The following is an 18,292-nucleotide window of genomic DNA, read 5'->3' as shown; positions in this document are numbered from 1 at the left end:
CCATTTTTTAATCTCATTACCATATTTTCATTGTTTATTTCATTGTTTATTTTGCTGTTTCAATATTTTGCTACTGTTATGTTTACACTTCTTGTCACTTCTTTGTTTTTACTGTTGTAAGTCACCCAGAGTAGCCCCACAGCAAGATAGACAGCAAATAAATTTAACAAATAATAAATAACTGAGGAGACAGAAGCCTGCAGAGAGCAGGAGGGCTAAAGGATTCTTTGTCATAGCTGGGTAGAAGGAGAAATACATTACAACTTTTAGAAGGTTCTTAGACAGAAATTCTGGCTTAAAATAAACTAAGCTAAACGAGGCACATGTCCTTTCAATGTTTAGCAAATAGAACATAAATGCAGACACTTGTTTGCCTTGACCTAATTTAGCTAGCCTGTTATTATAACTGCAGACCAGAGTAAAAGATCTCTGGACCTTCCTATGCAAGTGAGGTGTTGTGATGGCGTTCTGAGGCAGTTCCCCAAGAACGTCACACAACATTTGCTGTGTACTCTCCTACTGACAGGAAAAGAGAAGGTGTAACTGTGGTTGACTGGTAGCCTGGCAGTAGCAAGCTCCAGCTGCTGTGGGGATGTTTTCAAAAGTCTTTCCTGCCTGCCTGCCCACACACAGATCACCTTTCCATCGTTCCTGTGCTTCTTCCTGGAGCATCCCCAGAACCAACCTCCTGGAAGCAGGTTTTTGAAATACATAGCACTGAGTAGCACACAGAAGTCCCAGCTGCCCAGAACCAGGTGGCAATGAAGCCAGAAAAAAAAAAAAACATAGTTTTGAGGGCATCAGAAGTGTGGTTGGGTATATGTCCTGTTTGAGGATGATTCTACCCCAGAAACCTGTCCCAGTTAAATTAAATCCCCTTTTTGTCTTCCTGCTGCTGGTTTTGGCGATCAGGTGAGCTCCTCCATTAAAACTGCCTTGTGTGGAGGTTCTGGGAACTTGCAGATGGTACGGTTCTTGGCAGATGCGTCCCCATCCCCTGCCCTGGGTTGTGCCTGCTTGCTGCCTGGGTGCAAGAACTTGTGATAACTGGCTTTGGTTCTTAGCACCTGTTTGGAATCAGAGGAAAAGAAAAGGCCAGATTTGAGCTCTTTGCATCTGCACCGTTCAGAGGGAGGGATCTGCTGTTCCTCGATGCCACTCAGCACCTGCAGCTGCTGGGAGAAGAGACCAAGATCAGCCAAGTTCTTGGCCTGGACTACGTCACCCTCCTGCAGGGTTTGGGACATGAAGGTGAGGGAAGGTGCATTCTCCATTTCCCGGCAACTGGGCAAGGCAGCTTCTCCTCCCACCTCTGATTGTCATTTTTCTGCTGTCCCAGGGAGCTCTCTGTCCAACAGCCTGGTGCGCTGGTGCTGTATCAGTGACCTGGAGCTCCATAAATGTGAGGAATGGGCTCTGAATGTCAGGTCTGACCCCCTGGTCTGTGTCCAAGCAGACTCCATGATCAGCTGCATTGAGCTCATCAAGGTGAGGAGCAGGGGCGAAATGTAAAATTTGTTACTACCGGTTCTGTGAGCGTGGCTTGGTGGTGGGGGGGTAATGTGACTGGGTGGGTGTGGCCAACTTTTTTTTTTTAAACTTTTCAAAGCATTTTTTCTAATGCTTTGAAAAGCCTCTGCCGATCAAGCAACTCAGCTGGGATCGTCAGAGAGGCTTTTTAAAAAATACCTCTCTGCTGATCAGGCAACTCAGCTGGGATCACCAGAGACTTTTCAAAGCATTTCTTTTACCGCTTCTTCGGCCAAGAGGTTGCAGGAAAAAAATGCTTTGAAAAACCTCTGATGATCCCAGCTGAGCCGCGCAATTGTCAGAGGCTTTTTTTTAACTTTTAAAAGTATTTTTTCGTCGGAAGAGGTGGTAGAAAAAAATGTTTTTAAAAGTAAAAAAAAGCCTCTGATGATTGTGCGGCTCAGCTGGGCATGGAGGGGGGGGCAGGGATTTTTGCTACTGGTTCTCTGAACCACCTGCCGCCATCGCTCCCGGATCGGGCAATCCGATCTGAACCAGGAGCATTTCACCCCTGGTGAGGGGTTTCTTCAAGAGACACGATTACCTGTGAGAAAAATGGCTTAAAATGGAGGCGGGAGGGAGAGATCCAAGCAGTTCCCCAACAGAACTATGGCCTAACATACCCTAAAGAAATTACTGGGCTTTCCCCCCCTTTTTTGTTTATTTATTTAAGAAAATTGCTATGGCAGCACAACTCACTCTCAGTGATTCTGGGCAGCTTACAAAGAATAAAGCCCCAACGCAAAAAGCAATAACCCCCCCCCCCTCCTCTGGTGACAATAGTCAGATGAGCAACTTGATGGTCTCCCTATCATCCCGGCGTCTCCAGGTCCACTGTCAGAACCACATCTTCAGGGCTTTGCAAAAGAGTGTCAAATTGGGGGCTAATCCTGTCTGCAGGGATGATGCTCAACAGGAAGGGAGCCACCATAGAGAAGGCCCTTCTTCCTGGTCCTCCTAAATGGAAAGGGGAAGAGGACCCCAAACATTCCCTGCCTCCCCACTCTAGTGGGCTGGGCAGATATGACTGGGAAAAGGCGGTCCTTCAAATAACCTGATCCCAAGCCATGGTGGGCTTTTTATCAAAGTTGCATGGAGGAGGGGTGTGGACTCAGACGAGATGCCTATTCAAAGGACCCCACCTCTATGCCTGAGAGACTGGCTCACGGGACCCTGCTAGGGTTAGTTGATGCAGGCGTGCAATGAATTGTGGGTTTTGAGTGATGGGAGGAAAGGTAAGCACCTGCTCACCATGTTCGCTTTCAGTCCTGGAAGTTTTACAAGCAGAAACCTGGTCCCAGTAGCCAAGCAGAGGCAGGCAGAGACTTCGGAGCAGAGGGAGAAGCTGAAACTTTTGATTCATGCCTGGCACTAAGTCAGCAGGGAACCTACTGAGTGGAACTGCATCAGACACACGGGCAGAGCTGGTTTGGGAAGGGTGGCGTTGGAGGTCCTTTTCGTTTTTCACTGGATATACTTATTTTATGGCTCACACAACTTGCACCTTCCACATCAAAATGGCGGAAACTATATTCTTTATTCAATGATCATATTTGGGGAGCTCAGCGAGCCAGAAAGAGTGGTCCTTTGGGGAACGTGGCCCTCTGCATGAAGGCTTTGGGTGATTTGTTTGAGGCATAGCATAATATTAGTCCAACAATTACAGCTCATGAACGGTGAATTATGGTTCTGCATGTTTTGTGAACCCAGCCAATTGTGGCTTATTTAAATATGCTTAGATAAACTGTGACTTAAAATAATGTACCAATCCTGCCCAAGAAATGACGTGACATTCTAAGATTCTGCAAGCAAGTTTGGCTTCCCATTTCACTTTCTGAGACCCATTATTTTCCTACTTGATTCCGGCTGGAAAAAGTTGTGGTCCCAACCAGATGGTCCCGTCTTGCATGAGTGGTTTTTCCGTTGAAAAGGGCAGGTGTCTCTCGGCTAACCGAATGGTTCTTCACATCACAGAAAAACGAGGCAGATGCTGTCACGCTGGATGCCACCCATGCATACTTTGCGGAGACCTGTGCGCTCGCCCCTGTGGCTGCAGAGTGTTACAGTAAGGTTTGATTTTCATTGAAACCGTAAGTAGGAAAATGAAACGCCAGGTATGCCCTTGGAAGCGGTATGGTCCAGGCGATGGGGAAAAGCCCATTGGAGCCTCTGGGGAGCTCTTGAGGAGCAAAATCCGGATGACATCAAATGTTTAGTCTTTCAAAGCATCCGTTACAAAGACAGTGTCAGTTTAAAGTCTGTGTGGGATGGGGGAGCTGCCATGATGCTTACAAATTAAAAAGATGAGGCATGCAAGGGAAGGCTGGCTGGGAAGGATGCACACTGTAATACAAAACAACCACGCAGCAACTATGTTTTGTCACAGGTTACTTCTTTGTGCTAGACAGAGAAGCCAGAGGTCTCCCATAAGGCCAGATTGCTCAAATCCTGGGCCAGAAGATCCCAGCCCAGTCACTGTGTGGCTCTCATATGTGAGGGAGAAGGCCATTTCCTTCCTGAGCGCAAACTTGTGACATTGTCGGTTTTTTAACTCGCTGCTTTTGCCTGGTGAGCCCTAGAGAGTGGCTCTTCATCCTTCTGTCTCTTCTGCACAGGAGAAGAATGTGCTCCCACAAGGGAGGAACCCGACCTGTTGACCCACGTTGGGGGTAAGTGGGAGTGAGCATAAACACAGGAAGTGCTGTGGGTGGAAGCACCTTGAGCGGTGCTTTGGCACATGGTTTGTCCTGCTCTGATGCTCTCTTGCTATAGGCTGATTGACATACTTCAGAATTAAGGAAAATAACATTTAAAGGCCAGCAGTAGAAAATCTGCTCTCTGCAAAATAGTTGTTTATTTGAGCCACCAGGAAGGCCTCACATGATGCCACCTTGAAGGGGAGGCAAATTCTTATGTAAGATCCGGTCTCAGGGTCTCTGTTCCCACAAAGACTCTTCATCTTGAGATTGTGGCATCAATGCCCATTTGCACTTTATAGAGTTTAAAAGATTTCCTAGTCTAGTGTTTTTTTTTAAAGTATTGCTTTTAACGCTGATTTCAAAGGTACCCTATGTTTTCTTTACGCTCCTTTCATTTGCGCTGACAAGTAATGTTCTCTGAATGAAGTAAAATAAACAGCAATAAATGTGGAATATATGGAAAAGTAGTACAGTTCTTTTTGAGAGAGTTCAGGCCGCACAGACTTTCTCTGTCCTCTTCTGCCAACTAGCAAAGCTGCCCTGTGCAACGTTGATGGTTATGGCAACTGAAAGCATTTTCTAGAGTTACAAAACTATCGCTGTTCTAAAGTAATATGTGAATAGCCTTTCTATCACTTCAGTAAAAACAGGTAAGTGCTAGGGCTGCAGGGGTCTTCAATCTTAAACACTCAAAGAGCCATTTGGCCGCATTTCCCACAGAAAAGAAAACACCAGGAGCCACAAAATCTGGGTGGGCGTGGCCAACTCAACGTCACTCCCACCCAGTCACATGCCCCCACCCTCCTGCCATGCTTCCAGTGTTTTCTGTAGGAAATGGGTCTCTCTCTTTCTCTTCTCTCTCTCTCTCTCTCTCTCCCCCTCTCATTTCTGTTTTTTCTCTTTTTCCTCTCCCTCTCCCCCCTCTTCTTTTTCTTTCTCTTTCTTCCTTTCTCTCCCCCTTCTCTCTCTAATTTGTTTCCCTCTCTTTTTCCTCTCTCCCATTCTCGTCCTCCATAATTTTCTCATTTCTCTCTTTTTCTCCCCTTTTCTCTCTCTCATTTCTCTCTTTCTCTTATCTCTCTCTCTCTCTCGCACATACACAAGCAGGATACCCTCCTGGGCTGGGATCACAGCAGCGACAGCGACTCGTCCTTTCGCTGCCACCACTGCACGCTCAGGTGTGTAGCCGGCTGCGCTGCACAGGAGAGCTGGAGCTCTTCCCTCCCTGCATCTGGTGGCGGTGGCTGCTTCTCCCTGTTCCTCTCCTTCCTGAGCCGACACGAAGGGGACCATGGCTGGTGCTGAGCTGCCTGCAAAGGACACGGAATTGCAAAAAGCAGCCGGTCACGAGCAGTGCGGAGAAAACACTAGGGGCGCTTCAGCCATGCGGCTCTGCAGAGAGGCTCGCACCTTCTCAGGGCAGAGAACAGGTTGCGTGACCGGGTCGGCAGGGAGCTGCTGGAGAAGGGTCAAAGAGTCACATGTGGCTCTGGAGTCATGGATTGCCGACATCCGTGCTAGGGAAATGTAAAATAGCCGCTCCAGATAGACCCAAATAAGAGAATCAACTCCTCAAGAAGATTAAGGCTATTTTTATTGAGAGTGGCCCCCATAACAGAATCTTGCAAGTGTGATTGTACCGTATCTCTTCCTCCTTCAATACCTCCTGGTATTGAATATGGCCTGGAATATGGGGCAAAAAGATAGCAGAGCTTGGAATGTCTGGCAGACAGGAAGAGAGTAAGGATGGACCCTCCCTAGCAGTTAAATAGATAATTGCTTTAGTTTGGCACGATTCTGTCTGTAGGCAAACAACAATAAAACTAAATTACTTCACCAGTTGTTCTTGGTTATTTGAGTCTTATTTGGTTATTAGGGAAGGGTCTAGCTTTTCCAATTTTTTTCTGTCTGCTGTAGACTTCATATGTTTCACCCCTTATTGTTTTGGTAACAGATCCTGCATATCTCACCTTCCTCATTCTCTCCAGAAACGGACTGTCTCTCCTTAAAAACCAATCTAGTTTTCTCCAGATATATGAGACCTCAGCTTTTAGCATTTTGGCTGGGAATTTTGGGAATTGAATCCAAGCATGTTGGAAGTTGGATAAAGCTCTTTCTTGCCATGGCAAAGTCTCTGGGTTCTCCAGTGTCTAGTGTTAGTACTGCTTTATTCTGCTTTACTCAGATCACACTTGCAATCCTTCATCCAGTTTTGGTCACCGCAATATGAAAAAATGTTGAGACTCTGGAAAGAGTTCAGAGAAGAGCAACAAAGATGGTTAGGGGGCTGGAGGCTAAATCATATGATGAATGGGTAAGGGAACTAGGTATGGTAAGCCCAACAAAGAAAAGGATTAGGGGTGATATGATAGCAGTGTTCCAATATCTCAGGGGCTGCCACAAAGAAGAGGGGGTCCACCTATTCTCCAAAGCACCTGAGGGCAGGACAAGAAGTAACAGATGAAACTTAAGAAAGAGAGATCCAATCTAGAACTAAGGAGAGGTTTCCTGACAGTTAAAACAATTAATCAATGGCTTGCCTCCAGAGGTTGTGAGTGTTCCATCACTAGGGTTTTTCAAGAAGAGATTGGACATCCATTTGTCTGAAATGGTATAGGGTTCCCTGTTTGAGCAGGAGGCTGGACTAGAAGACCTCTAGGGTCCCTTCCAACTTGTTATTCTATTCTGTTCTGTTCTGTTCTGTTTTCTATTGTATTGTATTTTGTTGTGTTATAATATATCATATTCTATACTCTACTCTACTCTGTTCTGTTCTGTTCTGTTCTGTTCTGTTCTATTCTATTCTATTCTATTCTATTCTATTCTATTCTATTCTATTCTATTCTATTATTCTATTCTATTCTTCTTCGGCTGCCTCATGGTAACAGTATGTTCTCGCAACGCAGGTCTTCCTCCACTCTACTCCGTAGCCCTGGTGAGAAAGGCCAACCAGAAAGTGAACCGATACACCCTGAGGAGAAAGCGCTCCTGCCACAGCCATGTGTACAGCCCAGGAGGGTGGCTGCTGCTTTCACAGTACACAGTTGGGGCCCTGGAGAACGGCAGCAGCGCCTGCAACCTCACCTCTGGTAAGCCTTCCCGTCTGCCTAGCGAAGAGTTTGATTCAAGAAGAGAGCTTCCTTGTGGGTAGGAATAAGATATTTTGAAGGTGTCAGGATTGGGGGTCAAAGGATTCATGACCCGCAATAGGCACAGCAGGAGCTCAAGGAGGCAGCATCTGTTGGACTTGAGAAACAGGACAGATTTTGAGATGAGCTTCCCAACAGATCTTCCTATGAACAGATCTGCTCGATTTCAGCAAAGCCCTCTTAGTCCACCAGTTTGTTTCTCTCAGTGGCCAGACAGATGTCCAGAGTGGTAATATAAGAATATTACAAGCTTGGGTGCCTGTTTTACTCATGTTGTACTTCATCTTTAACCACCTGGGCAGATTTTGCAATTTCCTGATTATGGATTTCCAAAGTAAACTGGTTGCTTTTTTAGTGAGAAAACAACTTCATAGAATAACTCTGGTTCCTAAGGCTCAAACGGAGCAGTCAGATGAGGCTTTTCAGCCTGTCAAACCCATAACACCCAAGAGCTGAAATTTAAAAAGAGTTGGCTCAGTTGTTGTGGGTGGGAGGGGAAGAATAAAATTTAGCACACCTTTCTCATGCTCCTCCTGAGCAATCAAGGGGGAAGGCATGGTTCACGTACCGATTACCTCTTTTAGTTCAAGGTTACAGCGGTGTAAAATAGCTTTGTGACCAATCCTTGCATTTATGACTATTGCCGCATCCTGCAGCTGTGTGATGGCCATTCGGTGCTTTGCAATTGGCTTGCAACAAACAGCAGCGAAAGTCAAATTGATAACTCCGGCACCTCGCTTAAGGCCTAAAGGGGAAGTAAGGCCATAAGCACTCATATGATTTTCTGCTTAGTGACCACAGTGCTTAGCATCCCTATTTGTTGGTCCCAACTGCAGTTGCTAAGCGAGGACTCCCTGTACAGTAAAGATCGCAAGCCACTGGTCCCTGTACGCTAGCATTTTGTGCCGCCCAGTCAGTGGCAGAGCAGCGGCATCTGGAAGGTTCATGAACATGGGGGGGTGGGGGAGGAGGATGGAAGGGGAAGAGTTCCTCCATTCTTGTTCTCCAGGGGCTGCTCAGCAGAGGTTATGCTGCCTGCAAACCTGGAGGCGCTGAGCAGTTACCCAAATGGTAGCAATGATGCTTTTCTGTACACGCCTCCCACCCCTCCCTGATTTTGCACTGTAACCAGAACATGGGGAAAGCCCCCTCTGCTAATATTCTAAGAAACCAAAGTTCACTTTTTCTTACTTTGCAGTGCTGCCCACCTTGGCTGGCTGGTTTGTCTATGTGCAGTGTGCAGTAAATGGAAAACCAGCATCGCATAATTCCGCTGAGTTAACCACTGCCCTTTTCCCTTGTCTCAAAGCATACCAGAATTTTTTTTGGAAAGGCTGCATGCCAGGAGCTAGTGGAAATCTGTGCAAAGTGTGCATTGGACAAGAGGGGAGAGTCAAAGGGTCCTCCAAGTGTGCAGCTAATCATCATGAACGGTACTATGGCAATCTGGGGGCCCTCAGGTGAGTCATCCTGGAGAAAAAGTTTCACTTCTTAGTAAAATATCACTATGGGCCATGCCTTAAGGGCTAGGAGTTTCCTGACTTTGGGCCTTGTGATTTTTTGTGGGGTTTTCAAAATTCCTTTGGATACAAGCCCAAGGAGAGACATTTTGGCACAGTTGTTTTATCTTCCAGATGCCTCTTGGGTGATCCCACTGGCAGAAGCTTTGGTGATGTGGCTCTCTTGGAACATCATAACCTACTTCAGAACATTGAATGTAAGATATTTTGTGTTATCTTTTCAGATTTTGGTAAGTTGCCTCATGAAAATCTTCAGGTTAAATTTCCTCGAGGGTGTCAAACCTTGGAAACATGAGGACTTGTGAACTTTGACTCCCAGAATTCCCCAACCAGCTCTATCAAAATGCTTAATTACAGGTGGCCAAATGGAAGAATTGAGGCAGGGTAGAAAAGGGAAGCTACAGCCCGTCTTCTCCTTTCCCAATGAGCTCATTGTAATCCAGTATGGCAGAGCCAGGAGATTCCTGTCGTCAGGAGAGAAAAGAAGAATTGGAGATGAGGGGCTGGGCTTTTGCTGTGGGGCCCCTGGACATGTAGCCAGTAACAGCACCAGGGATGGTCACAGCAAGAAGATGCAGCACTTGCAAATCAACAAGCACAAAGCCAGCAAGTATCCAGTTAGATGGGGAGACATCGGCTTAGAATGAATGCTACCAAGAATAGCTGCAGACTCGGAAACCGACTGAGTCCAGAGAGAATCTGCCTTTGACTCTGTGTGGCATTTCCCTCGATGGAGCGGCTCTGCAGTTTGAGGGTCCTCCTGGATTTACCTGGATGTCTGCTTTTTTCCCCCACGCCTACTTTTCACACCTCGATTGATTTCTGACTAGGAATCTTTTCTGTCCTTGGCACTTCCATGTTCAGTGCTCAAAAAATCAGCAAATGATCATATTATTTGGTGAGATTTGGTGAGAAAATGTTGTGATGCTGAATAGTTCAAGTTGGTTACTTTGTTCCTTGCAGTTCTGACTAGCTCGGGATGGGCCACCGGCTACTCTCCCGGGGATTTTGAACTCCTTTGCCCAGACGGGAGCCGAGCAGCCATAACGGCTTGGAGGACCTGCAACCTGGGCTGTGTTCCCCCCAGTGTTGTGGTGACTCGACCAGTGACTGTCACTAAGGTCCAGGATTTCCTGGCAAAGGCCCAGGTAAGCTTGACATCTGACTGAAGGCATGTCAAGATTATCATTTAGTGTGATGCGTGCAGGTCTGGTCTGTTCATCTTCCTGCACTTTTATTTCCATCAACTGCATCATCTTGGGGGCAGAGTTAATTCAGGGTATATAGATACAGATTAACAAAGGGACCTTGTAGGTCATCTAGTCCAACCCCCAACCCAAGCAGGAGACCCTACACCATTTCTGACAGGTGGCAGTCCAGTCTCTTCTTGAAAGTTTCAAGTGATGAAGCTCCCACAACTTCTGAAGGCAACTTCTCTTCCATGGGTTGATTGCTCTCACTGTTGAAAAATAATGCTTAGCGCATTGTAAGCCGCCCTGAGTCTCCGGAGAAGGGCGGCATATAAATCAAATAATAATAATAAAAATTCCTCCTCATTTCCAGGTTGAATCTCTCCTTGGTCAGTTTCCATCCGTTATTCTTTGTCTGGCCTTTGGGTGCTTTGGAAAATAGCTTGACCCCCTTCCTCCTCTCTGTGGCAGCCCCTCAAGTATTGGAAGGCTGCTACTGTGTCTCCCTTGGTCCTTCTCTTCACTAGATTAGCCAGGCCCAGTTCCTGCAACCGTTCTTCCTATGTTTTAGCCTCCATCATTTGTTTTAGCTTTAGTTCTCTCTCATCAACCCCGTGAGAAGCAGCCAGTCTTTGGAGTCCGTTCTTGGCTGCAGTGACGGCCTGGAGGAGAGCCAGGAAGTCCACTTCCAATGAGGTGGAGGCTTTGATGTGGGCTGAGCTGGTGCCTGCAGGGGTTCCTGGCTCAGCCTTTCTCTTCCAACCAGGGTAGGCCTCCTGCTCTTTTCCAGGGGCAGCATCTGGAGAGAGTCAGGAGTTAGCACTGTTGGCAGCCCAGTTGTGGAAAGAGCTGCTCAGAGTTGGCCAGAGGCTTCTTTTCATTCTTCCCGCCTGTAAATGTTTGGTCTTATTGATGTAACTGTTTTAACAAACATTTCAAAGGACAAATTGGGCACCTCAACTGCAAACAAAGAAAAAAGGAAAATAGTCCTCAGCTTATGACCACAATTGAGACTGGAATTTCAGACATTAGGGAGTTATGGTTGTTAAGCTAGTCATCACTCATGTTTACCTCGGTCATTAAGTGAATCACCATCATCATTAAGCAAATAATATTGCCCTGAAGTGAATCCATGGCCATTAAGTGAACCTGGCTACCCCTGTAGACTTTGCTCCTTGGAAGCTGGCTGGGAAGGCCACGTGACTGCCGGATGCTGCAACCATAAATGCAAGTTGGTGACCAAGGGCCCAAATTGCAACCGTGTGACTGTGGGATGATGCAACAGTCATCCGTCTGAAGACAGATCACAGTTCACTTTTTCAGTGCTGTCGTTAACTTTGAAAGGTTTTAAGGCGATAATTACTTGTAGTGCTTGCAATTCAGTGATGTTGAAATGACAACACACACACACACACACACACACACACACACACACACACACACACAGTTATTTCATTGCATAGAAGTTGTGACTATGCACTTGCATCCTGACCTGAGTACACAAGTTGCAATATTAGTGTGATGAGTTACTAGTGTGACAGTGTCATCCACCCCCCTTAGTTTAATTAGCAAAGAAAAAAAGACTCCTGGCTCATTTCTTTTGCCAAGAGTAGACTTTTTGAGAACAAAGCGCTTACAGGTGAGATGGGCAGAATTTGTTGGCTTGGCGGGAAAACAATGCAATTAACTTTCCCCTTTTCCCCTGGCCACCCTCCCCCACTCTCCCCCCCCCATTGTTTGTCTTTCTCACCTCCACATTCCTTTGGCTGACCTTGTGCTTGACTGGTGCTCCCCACAGTCAGGGCCGGCTCTGCTTCAAACCCAACCCTCGGACTTCCGGTTTGCTCTTCGTAGCCACCAGACGGTCTCTTGGGACCGCCAGCCCCTTCGCCTGTAAAGAGCCGCCTGTACAGCGCAAAGGCGGCTCGAAAAACCCCATTTCCAGGAGGAAATGTGGGATAGAGCAGGTGAGTGCAGGTAGAGCTCTCCGTAGCCCCCAGGGGTTTTTTTTTTTACTCTTGGGGGCGGGCGGAGGAATGCTCCCTATAGCACTCGCCGCCCGCTCCGGGCGTTGGGAGACTTCTGCCTTTTTGCAGAACAAGGCTACGAAGACAAGCCTTTTAAGATATTTAACAGATTAACTAAAGATGATGAGATTTGGATTTGGATCTGTGACCCTAAATTGCAAGTATTAATACTTATTTTACAAAGGATATTCAACAAAGTAAAAAAGACCTTTTAAAATGGCGATTGCCGAAACTGGAGCAGGGAAGCTGAAAAGAGAAAGTCCTTCCGTTTCTTATTAAGTTACAAAATAGCAGAATAAATGCTCCTGGTTACATTTGAAGGGATTTGAGCTGGATCTGTGACCTCGAATTGCAAGTATTTCACTTATTTTATAACAATTATTGAAGAAGGAAAAGGAAAAGGAAAAAAGAATCTTTAAAAAGGGCGACTGCCGAGGCTTGAGAAGGGGCTGAAAGGGAGAGTCCTTCCGTTTCTTATTGAGATACAAAGTAGCTGAATAAATATTTTTGGCTACACTTTAAAATAAAGCTCTACTTTTGTGTTTTTTCTTTTCCTGGAGATTTGATATTCATCTTGGTTGGAAAGAGGTTTTTTTTTTTCTCTGCTGCCTCTCTTTTCTTTTTAAGAAAAATAGTTTGTCTGTGTTGAAACATGGCATTAAAGTTGGACAAACAAGCAATGGGGGGGGATTCCCCCATTAACAAACTACGTGACCAAGTTTTAAAGCTCCAGTCTCAGAAAACCGATTTTAATATAATTGAATTTCTTTTGGAGGAGATTGTAAGAAGGGATGAGATTGTGAATCAGAACTTTGAAAAATTTAAGCAGGAAATTAAAGAATTAGTGCAATTAAAGTTTGATATTTTGAATCGAAAGATTATTAAAATGGCTAATGATCTTGTAGGATTTATGACTAAGTTGGATGAAAATACTAACTTATTAGAGTCTAAAGTGGAAGAAATTGAGGACAATTTGGATAATAAAATACAAAAAATTGAAAATGATTTGACAAATACTCAAGACAATAGCTCAGAAGAAAAATCTAAAATGGAGGTTGAACAAAAGTCTTGTAATGTAGAAAATTTACAACAACGGATTGAAAGAGAGGTCTTAATGATGCATTATAATTTTACAGAATATGCGATCAGACTCAGAGGTTTACAGGAAAATAACAGAGATGATTTAAGGAAAATATCTTCTGAAATTCTGGCTGGGATTTTAAAGGTTCAACCTGGGGAAGTGTTTTGTAGGATTGATAGAGTGTACAGAATAAACTCCTGGATTGCAAAGCAAAGGCAATTGCCTAGAGATGTGGTGATTTATTTTACAGACAAGGAAATTAGGAATAAAATTGTGCAAAATTCCTTCAATTCTACTTTGCAATTGTATGGAAGGAAGATATGGATCTACAAAGAGCTTCCCCCCAAGATGTTAATGGAAAGGAAGAAATTTGGTTTTCTGGTGACTGAGTTAAAATACAGAAATATTCCATTTAGGTGGAATGCCCCAGTTGGCATAATATTGAGATATCAAGGAGAAAGATACCAATTAGATACTGTTGAAAAAGCGGAAGAATTTTATCAAAAATTTTTGAAAATGAACTTAACATCTATAGGCACAATACAGGATAAGCAGAAGGAGTTGGAAATAAAGGGAAAACATCGAATTACAGAGGTTGTGGTAGACAAACTGTCTTTGGATTCTCTTGATACTCCAGCTGGATTATCTACAAATATGAGAGAAGCGGCATCTGATTTCAACGTGATGATCCAACAAGATCAGTTTATAAAGCAGAATGAAAACCGATCAGTTGATATACAACTTGTAGAAAGGAAAACAGGATGGAAATCAAACCCACAAAAAGAAAAGAAAAAAAGAAATAGGTCTCATAAAAACAGAAATTTCTAAACTAAGCAACGGTGAAGCCAGTGATTTTAAAAAAAATGAATGAATATGTGAAAAGATAGTGGAGGCGAAGTATTGGTTAATATCATCCTGAGGACAGTGACAGACCTCTGCAATGCCGTAATTTTGGGATGTGAAAAGAGCCTTAATCTGTTGGATTTGAATTATCTATTTTGGATTTCTTTTCTTGTACTGATAAATATATTATAATTATTCTGAGCTACAAGGCAAGAGAGTTACGTTGGGGCATGCAGAAGATCTGGTTGTTACCCATTACGATGATGGGAATTAATAATCCTGATGAAAGCCACAATTACAACTCTATGGAATACAATTATAATGTCACTCGGGTGGTTGTTTTTATTTTTATATATATATGAGGATATTTATTACTGATGGGGGCAGATGAAGACTGAAGACTTTGAACAAACTGTTGCACCAGGATGCTATGTTACCCAATTATGGATGGGGGACTCAACAATCTAGTGGAAAGACATCAAAGAAGATATTATATGGATTATAAATTTAAAGTTATTGTCTTTTTTTTTTAAATAACGGAATATATGTATATATATATATATATTAGTAGAGTGGGCAGATATTAAGAATTGAATTGTTGTGTATGGTAATTTTGTAGGAAAGTGGGTGGAAATATGTTAGTCTACTGATGGATTAGCTTAAGAAAAGGGATGTTTAAGTGATATATTTAGGGTAGTGGAGGAAATGGACAGAGTTGAATAAATGTTAAATTAGGACTTATGTGGAAGGCTGCTTTGAAATGTTATATTAATATACACAAGGAATAAATGTTAAAGTAGGATTTATTATACAGTCTTAAAGTGGAAGGTTGTTTTGAAATGTTGTAACAATACATAGATATAAGTTTTGGGGAGGACAAAAAGGGTAGATTATTGCTAAATTGGGGGTTATAATAATATTATGCTAAACTAGAAGTTATCATACAATGTTATAGCAGACTGCTTTTTTTTTTTTTTTTTTTTTGAAATGTATGGTAAAAGGGGAAAGTAATAATATTAATAATATTTTTAGTAAGTAAGGGTCAGTATATAGAGGAGAGAGTAAGGCGATGGTAAAATATTATGTAATCTGTTATGAATTAGGTTTTTGGTGTGAAGAAGTCACGGGGGGATGGGTGGTGAGGGGGGGTTAGGGAGGAGGGGGGGAAGGAAAAAAGGGGAAAAATTTGTATTTGAAAACTTTTTCAATAAAAAAAAAAAAAAAAAAAAACCCAACCCTCAACCCCCCCAATCTCTCCCCCTCCCACTGTTGCCGATGTCAAGCTGGCAAAAGATGCAATGCGAAGCAAGCAGCAGAATGACCTCTATGACAACATCCTATGCAGTCCACCTGTTCGCCTCCTCTACACCCCCCCCCCCGCCCCCCAACATCAACAGGCTTTACTGGCAGTCCCTGCTCTCCAGTTTGGCCTCTTTCCTTTCAGGAATCAAGTAAGAACAGCCGTTTTCAGGTCTTTGAGTCACTGAGATATGGAGGAAGTGACCTGCTCTTCAAAGACGCTACTCAAGGCCTCATCTTCACAGGCCAGTTGGACTTCAAGTCGATTCTTGGGCAGTCTTTCTTTCAGCTTGCTCAATCCGTCTTCAGCTGCACCTCTGCAGGTAACCTGTCCTTGTGAAGGAGACGGGTGCCAGGCTGGCCCCTCAGCTCAAACTCCCCTTGTCTCTCTTGTCTGTGTGGTGTTGATGCATTGAAAGACACCAGAGACTCGGCCCAGTAGAATGAAATCATTCAGGGGTCTCCAAATGTGGCACTTGAGCTCCCAGAATTCCTCAGCCAGCTCTGATTTGCTCCATCCAGAGAAAGTAAAGCCATTCACACCAAAACCAAATTCTAGTGTTTATATACTTAGGTTATTTAAGGTAGCTATATAAGAATAGAAACTAAAACATGTACCTTAACTCTATGCTTTGAGCCCTAAAGTTGAGGACTCCTACTGTAGTACCTAGTTTGGGTGAAGAAGCATCTGCAAGAAAGCAGCCAAGCTCAGAGAGCACCAAGGACACTACAGTTCAACCCTCAACTAAAAATGTTTTCGTTTATCGGTAAAAAACAGCCTGACAGGATCTTTGAGTTCCTAGATTAAATGGATTTGGAGCTGGTGGTGAACGTGAAACCTCCAAGGACTGGCAGGAAAATTGGAAATCAACTGTTGTCTCCATAATAGCTCCTAGTTCATACCTGGCAAGGTTGAATACTTTTGTTGAAGGACACTATCATGGGAGGCAATAGGAGAAAGAACCTTCCTCCTGACCCACTTTTTGAGGCTGGAGCTCCTACCGCACATGATTCAGCTAGAGCCCACCTGTCCCACAGCCTCAGCGGACCAGTGGGCCCTGCTGTCTTCCATCCCATGCCAGGGATGGTGCGGCTGGTCCTCCAAGATATCTGAGGTCCTGAATTAAAATGTTGAGATTGATGCCGGGAGAATTGAATTCTGCCCTCTGATAAAATGCTTTTTCAAGTAGCTGAGATTTTGAAGAAATTTAAATGATGCACAAACGTATCTGTCTGCTTAATCTGCTGTGTGCTTAATCATCATCGTGGGGGACCTGAGTTAGGGGCCCTCTCGGATGCCACGGTGGGCACATTTCCCTTGGAGACATTTAACACTGCCGTTTTTGGTTTTCAGGTATCCTAGACTTTTGCGAACTGGATACTTGTACCTCTTCCACACAGCCTTGAAGTTATCCAGAGAAGCTCCCGCCAACTCTGCCAGCTAAAAGAAGAGGGAGACACTTAGACAAGCTTTTACTGTCATCGATTCTGGTTTCCCCATTTTCTTATCCAGCGTCCAAGTGTCCTTCAGCATCTATTGGAAAATCCGTTTTTGAATCTATCCTACTGATACATTAGCCAATGGAAGGCATTCATGCAATGGATTAACTCTCACTCCCCCTCCCCTCCATCTCTAGGATACACAATCCCAGCCAGGTTTTGACTGCACCTGCCACCTTTTCAGCTCTACCCTGCCTGTCCTCTGCCTTCCATCAGGAGAGAGAGAGGCTGGTTTGGGAACTCCTGCATCTCCCTCTGGTTGCTTCCCATCACTTCTGCATTCAGAATTGATTTGTCCATTTTTTCTGAGTCAAAATTCCATCTGAATTGGAAAGAACTGGTTGAGACAATGGCACAGCTCCAATTTCCCCAGTCCCTGGCAAGAAGCCACCTTGGAACCCCAGGAGCTGTTTCTCTGGCTTTAGCAGGATGTAAGAGCCGGGACCCTCCTCTTAATCCTCCCCTTGACCGAAGAAACATCCCAAAGTTTATTCCAAGGACGCACTAAAGCTTTTTGTTGCCCAGTTGCTCTAAACACAAATGCATCTGCCTCAGTGATGAGCCCCCCCCCCCCCAAACTGAGCCAGGTTACTAGCAGCTTTATGGCCGTGTCCTCCGCTGAGCAACCATGTGGGCACCGTGCCCCTTGCCTTTGCTTTCTTCCTAGGCTGGTTGATAACAGGGATTTCTTGGAGGTGTTCCCTCCTGAGGTCAGTTAACATGGCCAGCAATTGCATGGGGTATTAATTTTATAGCGCTGTTCCCGCTCCACCTGAAAAAACAACCCAGCCCTTTCTAGATTCTGCACCCGGTGTAATAGTTCAGCTAAATAAACAAGGCTATCTCCAGATCACTGCACAGCCAAGAATTTCTGAGAGGTCCCTGGCACATTAAATGTCCCTGACATTTCTGTGGTAGCTTACAATAGCTAATGGGCTCTGTAATAAAGTTTGCAGAAATGGTACTTGTACTTTACAACTAGGAGAGAGAACTATCAGGTTGATAGCAATGCTATGAATGAAGGTAGTCTTGAAGCCAATTGATCTGCCACCACTATCCCTGAAACATTCAGAAGTGGAATTAAGGCTGTGAGCCACAAATCCCCAAACGTCTTTCCAAACGAAGGGGAATGAAGAGGGGAACAAAAACCGTAATTGACGAATACACAGAAATGTGGAACGTACAAACTCACTAAACAGAATCTATTCCCAGAAAGTCAGGAATCTCAGCAGCAGAGCCGAGTATCATCCATAGGGGACATTTCCATTTATGCTGAAGCAGAGTTGGTGGTACAGTATTAACAAACATCATTTGCATGTCAGTTCAATTTGGGGCTTCAGACTTCAGAACAACGTACAGGATTGCACTCTCAGTTTACTGTACTTAACAGTTTTGCTTATATTAAAATAATTGGAACATATAGTTTACCTTTCTTTTATTTTTTTACATTTGCC

The 18,292-nt window shown here is 44.4% G+C and overlaps 1 protein-coding gene across 1 annotated transcript in view; it reads left to right on the top strand.

Moving 5' to 3' along the window:
- LOC139321850 (lactotransferrin-like) overlaps positions 1-18,240 on the top strand; it is a 29,548-nt gene extending 11,308 nt beyond the window's left edge. The window contains exons 8-17 of the mRNA XM_070950767.1: positions 1,065-1,251; positions 1,340-1,488; positions 3,505-3,595; positions 4,146-4,199; positions 7,136-7,318; positions 8,688-8,838; positions 9,013-9,095; positions 9,862-10,046; positions 15,484-15,661; positions 16,693-18,240. Of these exons, the coding sequence (XP_070806868.1) occupies positions 1,065-1,251; positions 1,340-1,488; positions 3,505-3,595; positions 4,146-4,199; positions 7,136-7,318; positions 8,688-8,838; positions 9,013-9,095; positions 9,862-10,046; positions 15,484-15,661; positions 16,693-16,745 (1,314 nt within the window). The 3' untranslated portion in view covers positions 16,746-18,240. The remainder of the gene's footprint in view (positions 1-1,064; positions 1,252-1,339; positions 1,489-3,504; positions 3,596-4,145; positions 4,200-7,135; positions 7,319-8,687; positions 8,839-9,012; positions 9,096-9,861; positions 10,047-15,483; positions 15,662-16,692) is intronic.
- Positions 18,241-18,292: the final 52 nt, after the last annotated feature.

Source organism: Pituophis catenifer, unplaced genomic scaffold (genome assembly GCF_029215685.1).
Source record: "Pituophis catenifer annectens isolate HBS135680 unplaced genomic scaffold, rPitCat1.0.hap2 SCAF_10, whole genome shotgun sequence".
In the NCBI taxonomy this organism is placed as follows: Eukaryota; Metazoa; Chordata; class Lepidosauria; order Squamata; family Colubridae; genus Pituophis; species Pituophis catenifer.
Note: the sequence above shows the minus strand (reverse complement) of the source record. Positions and strands in the feature narration are given on the sequence as shown.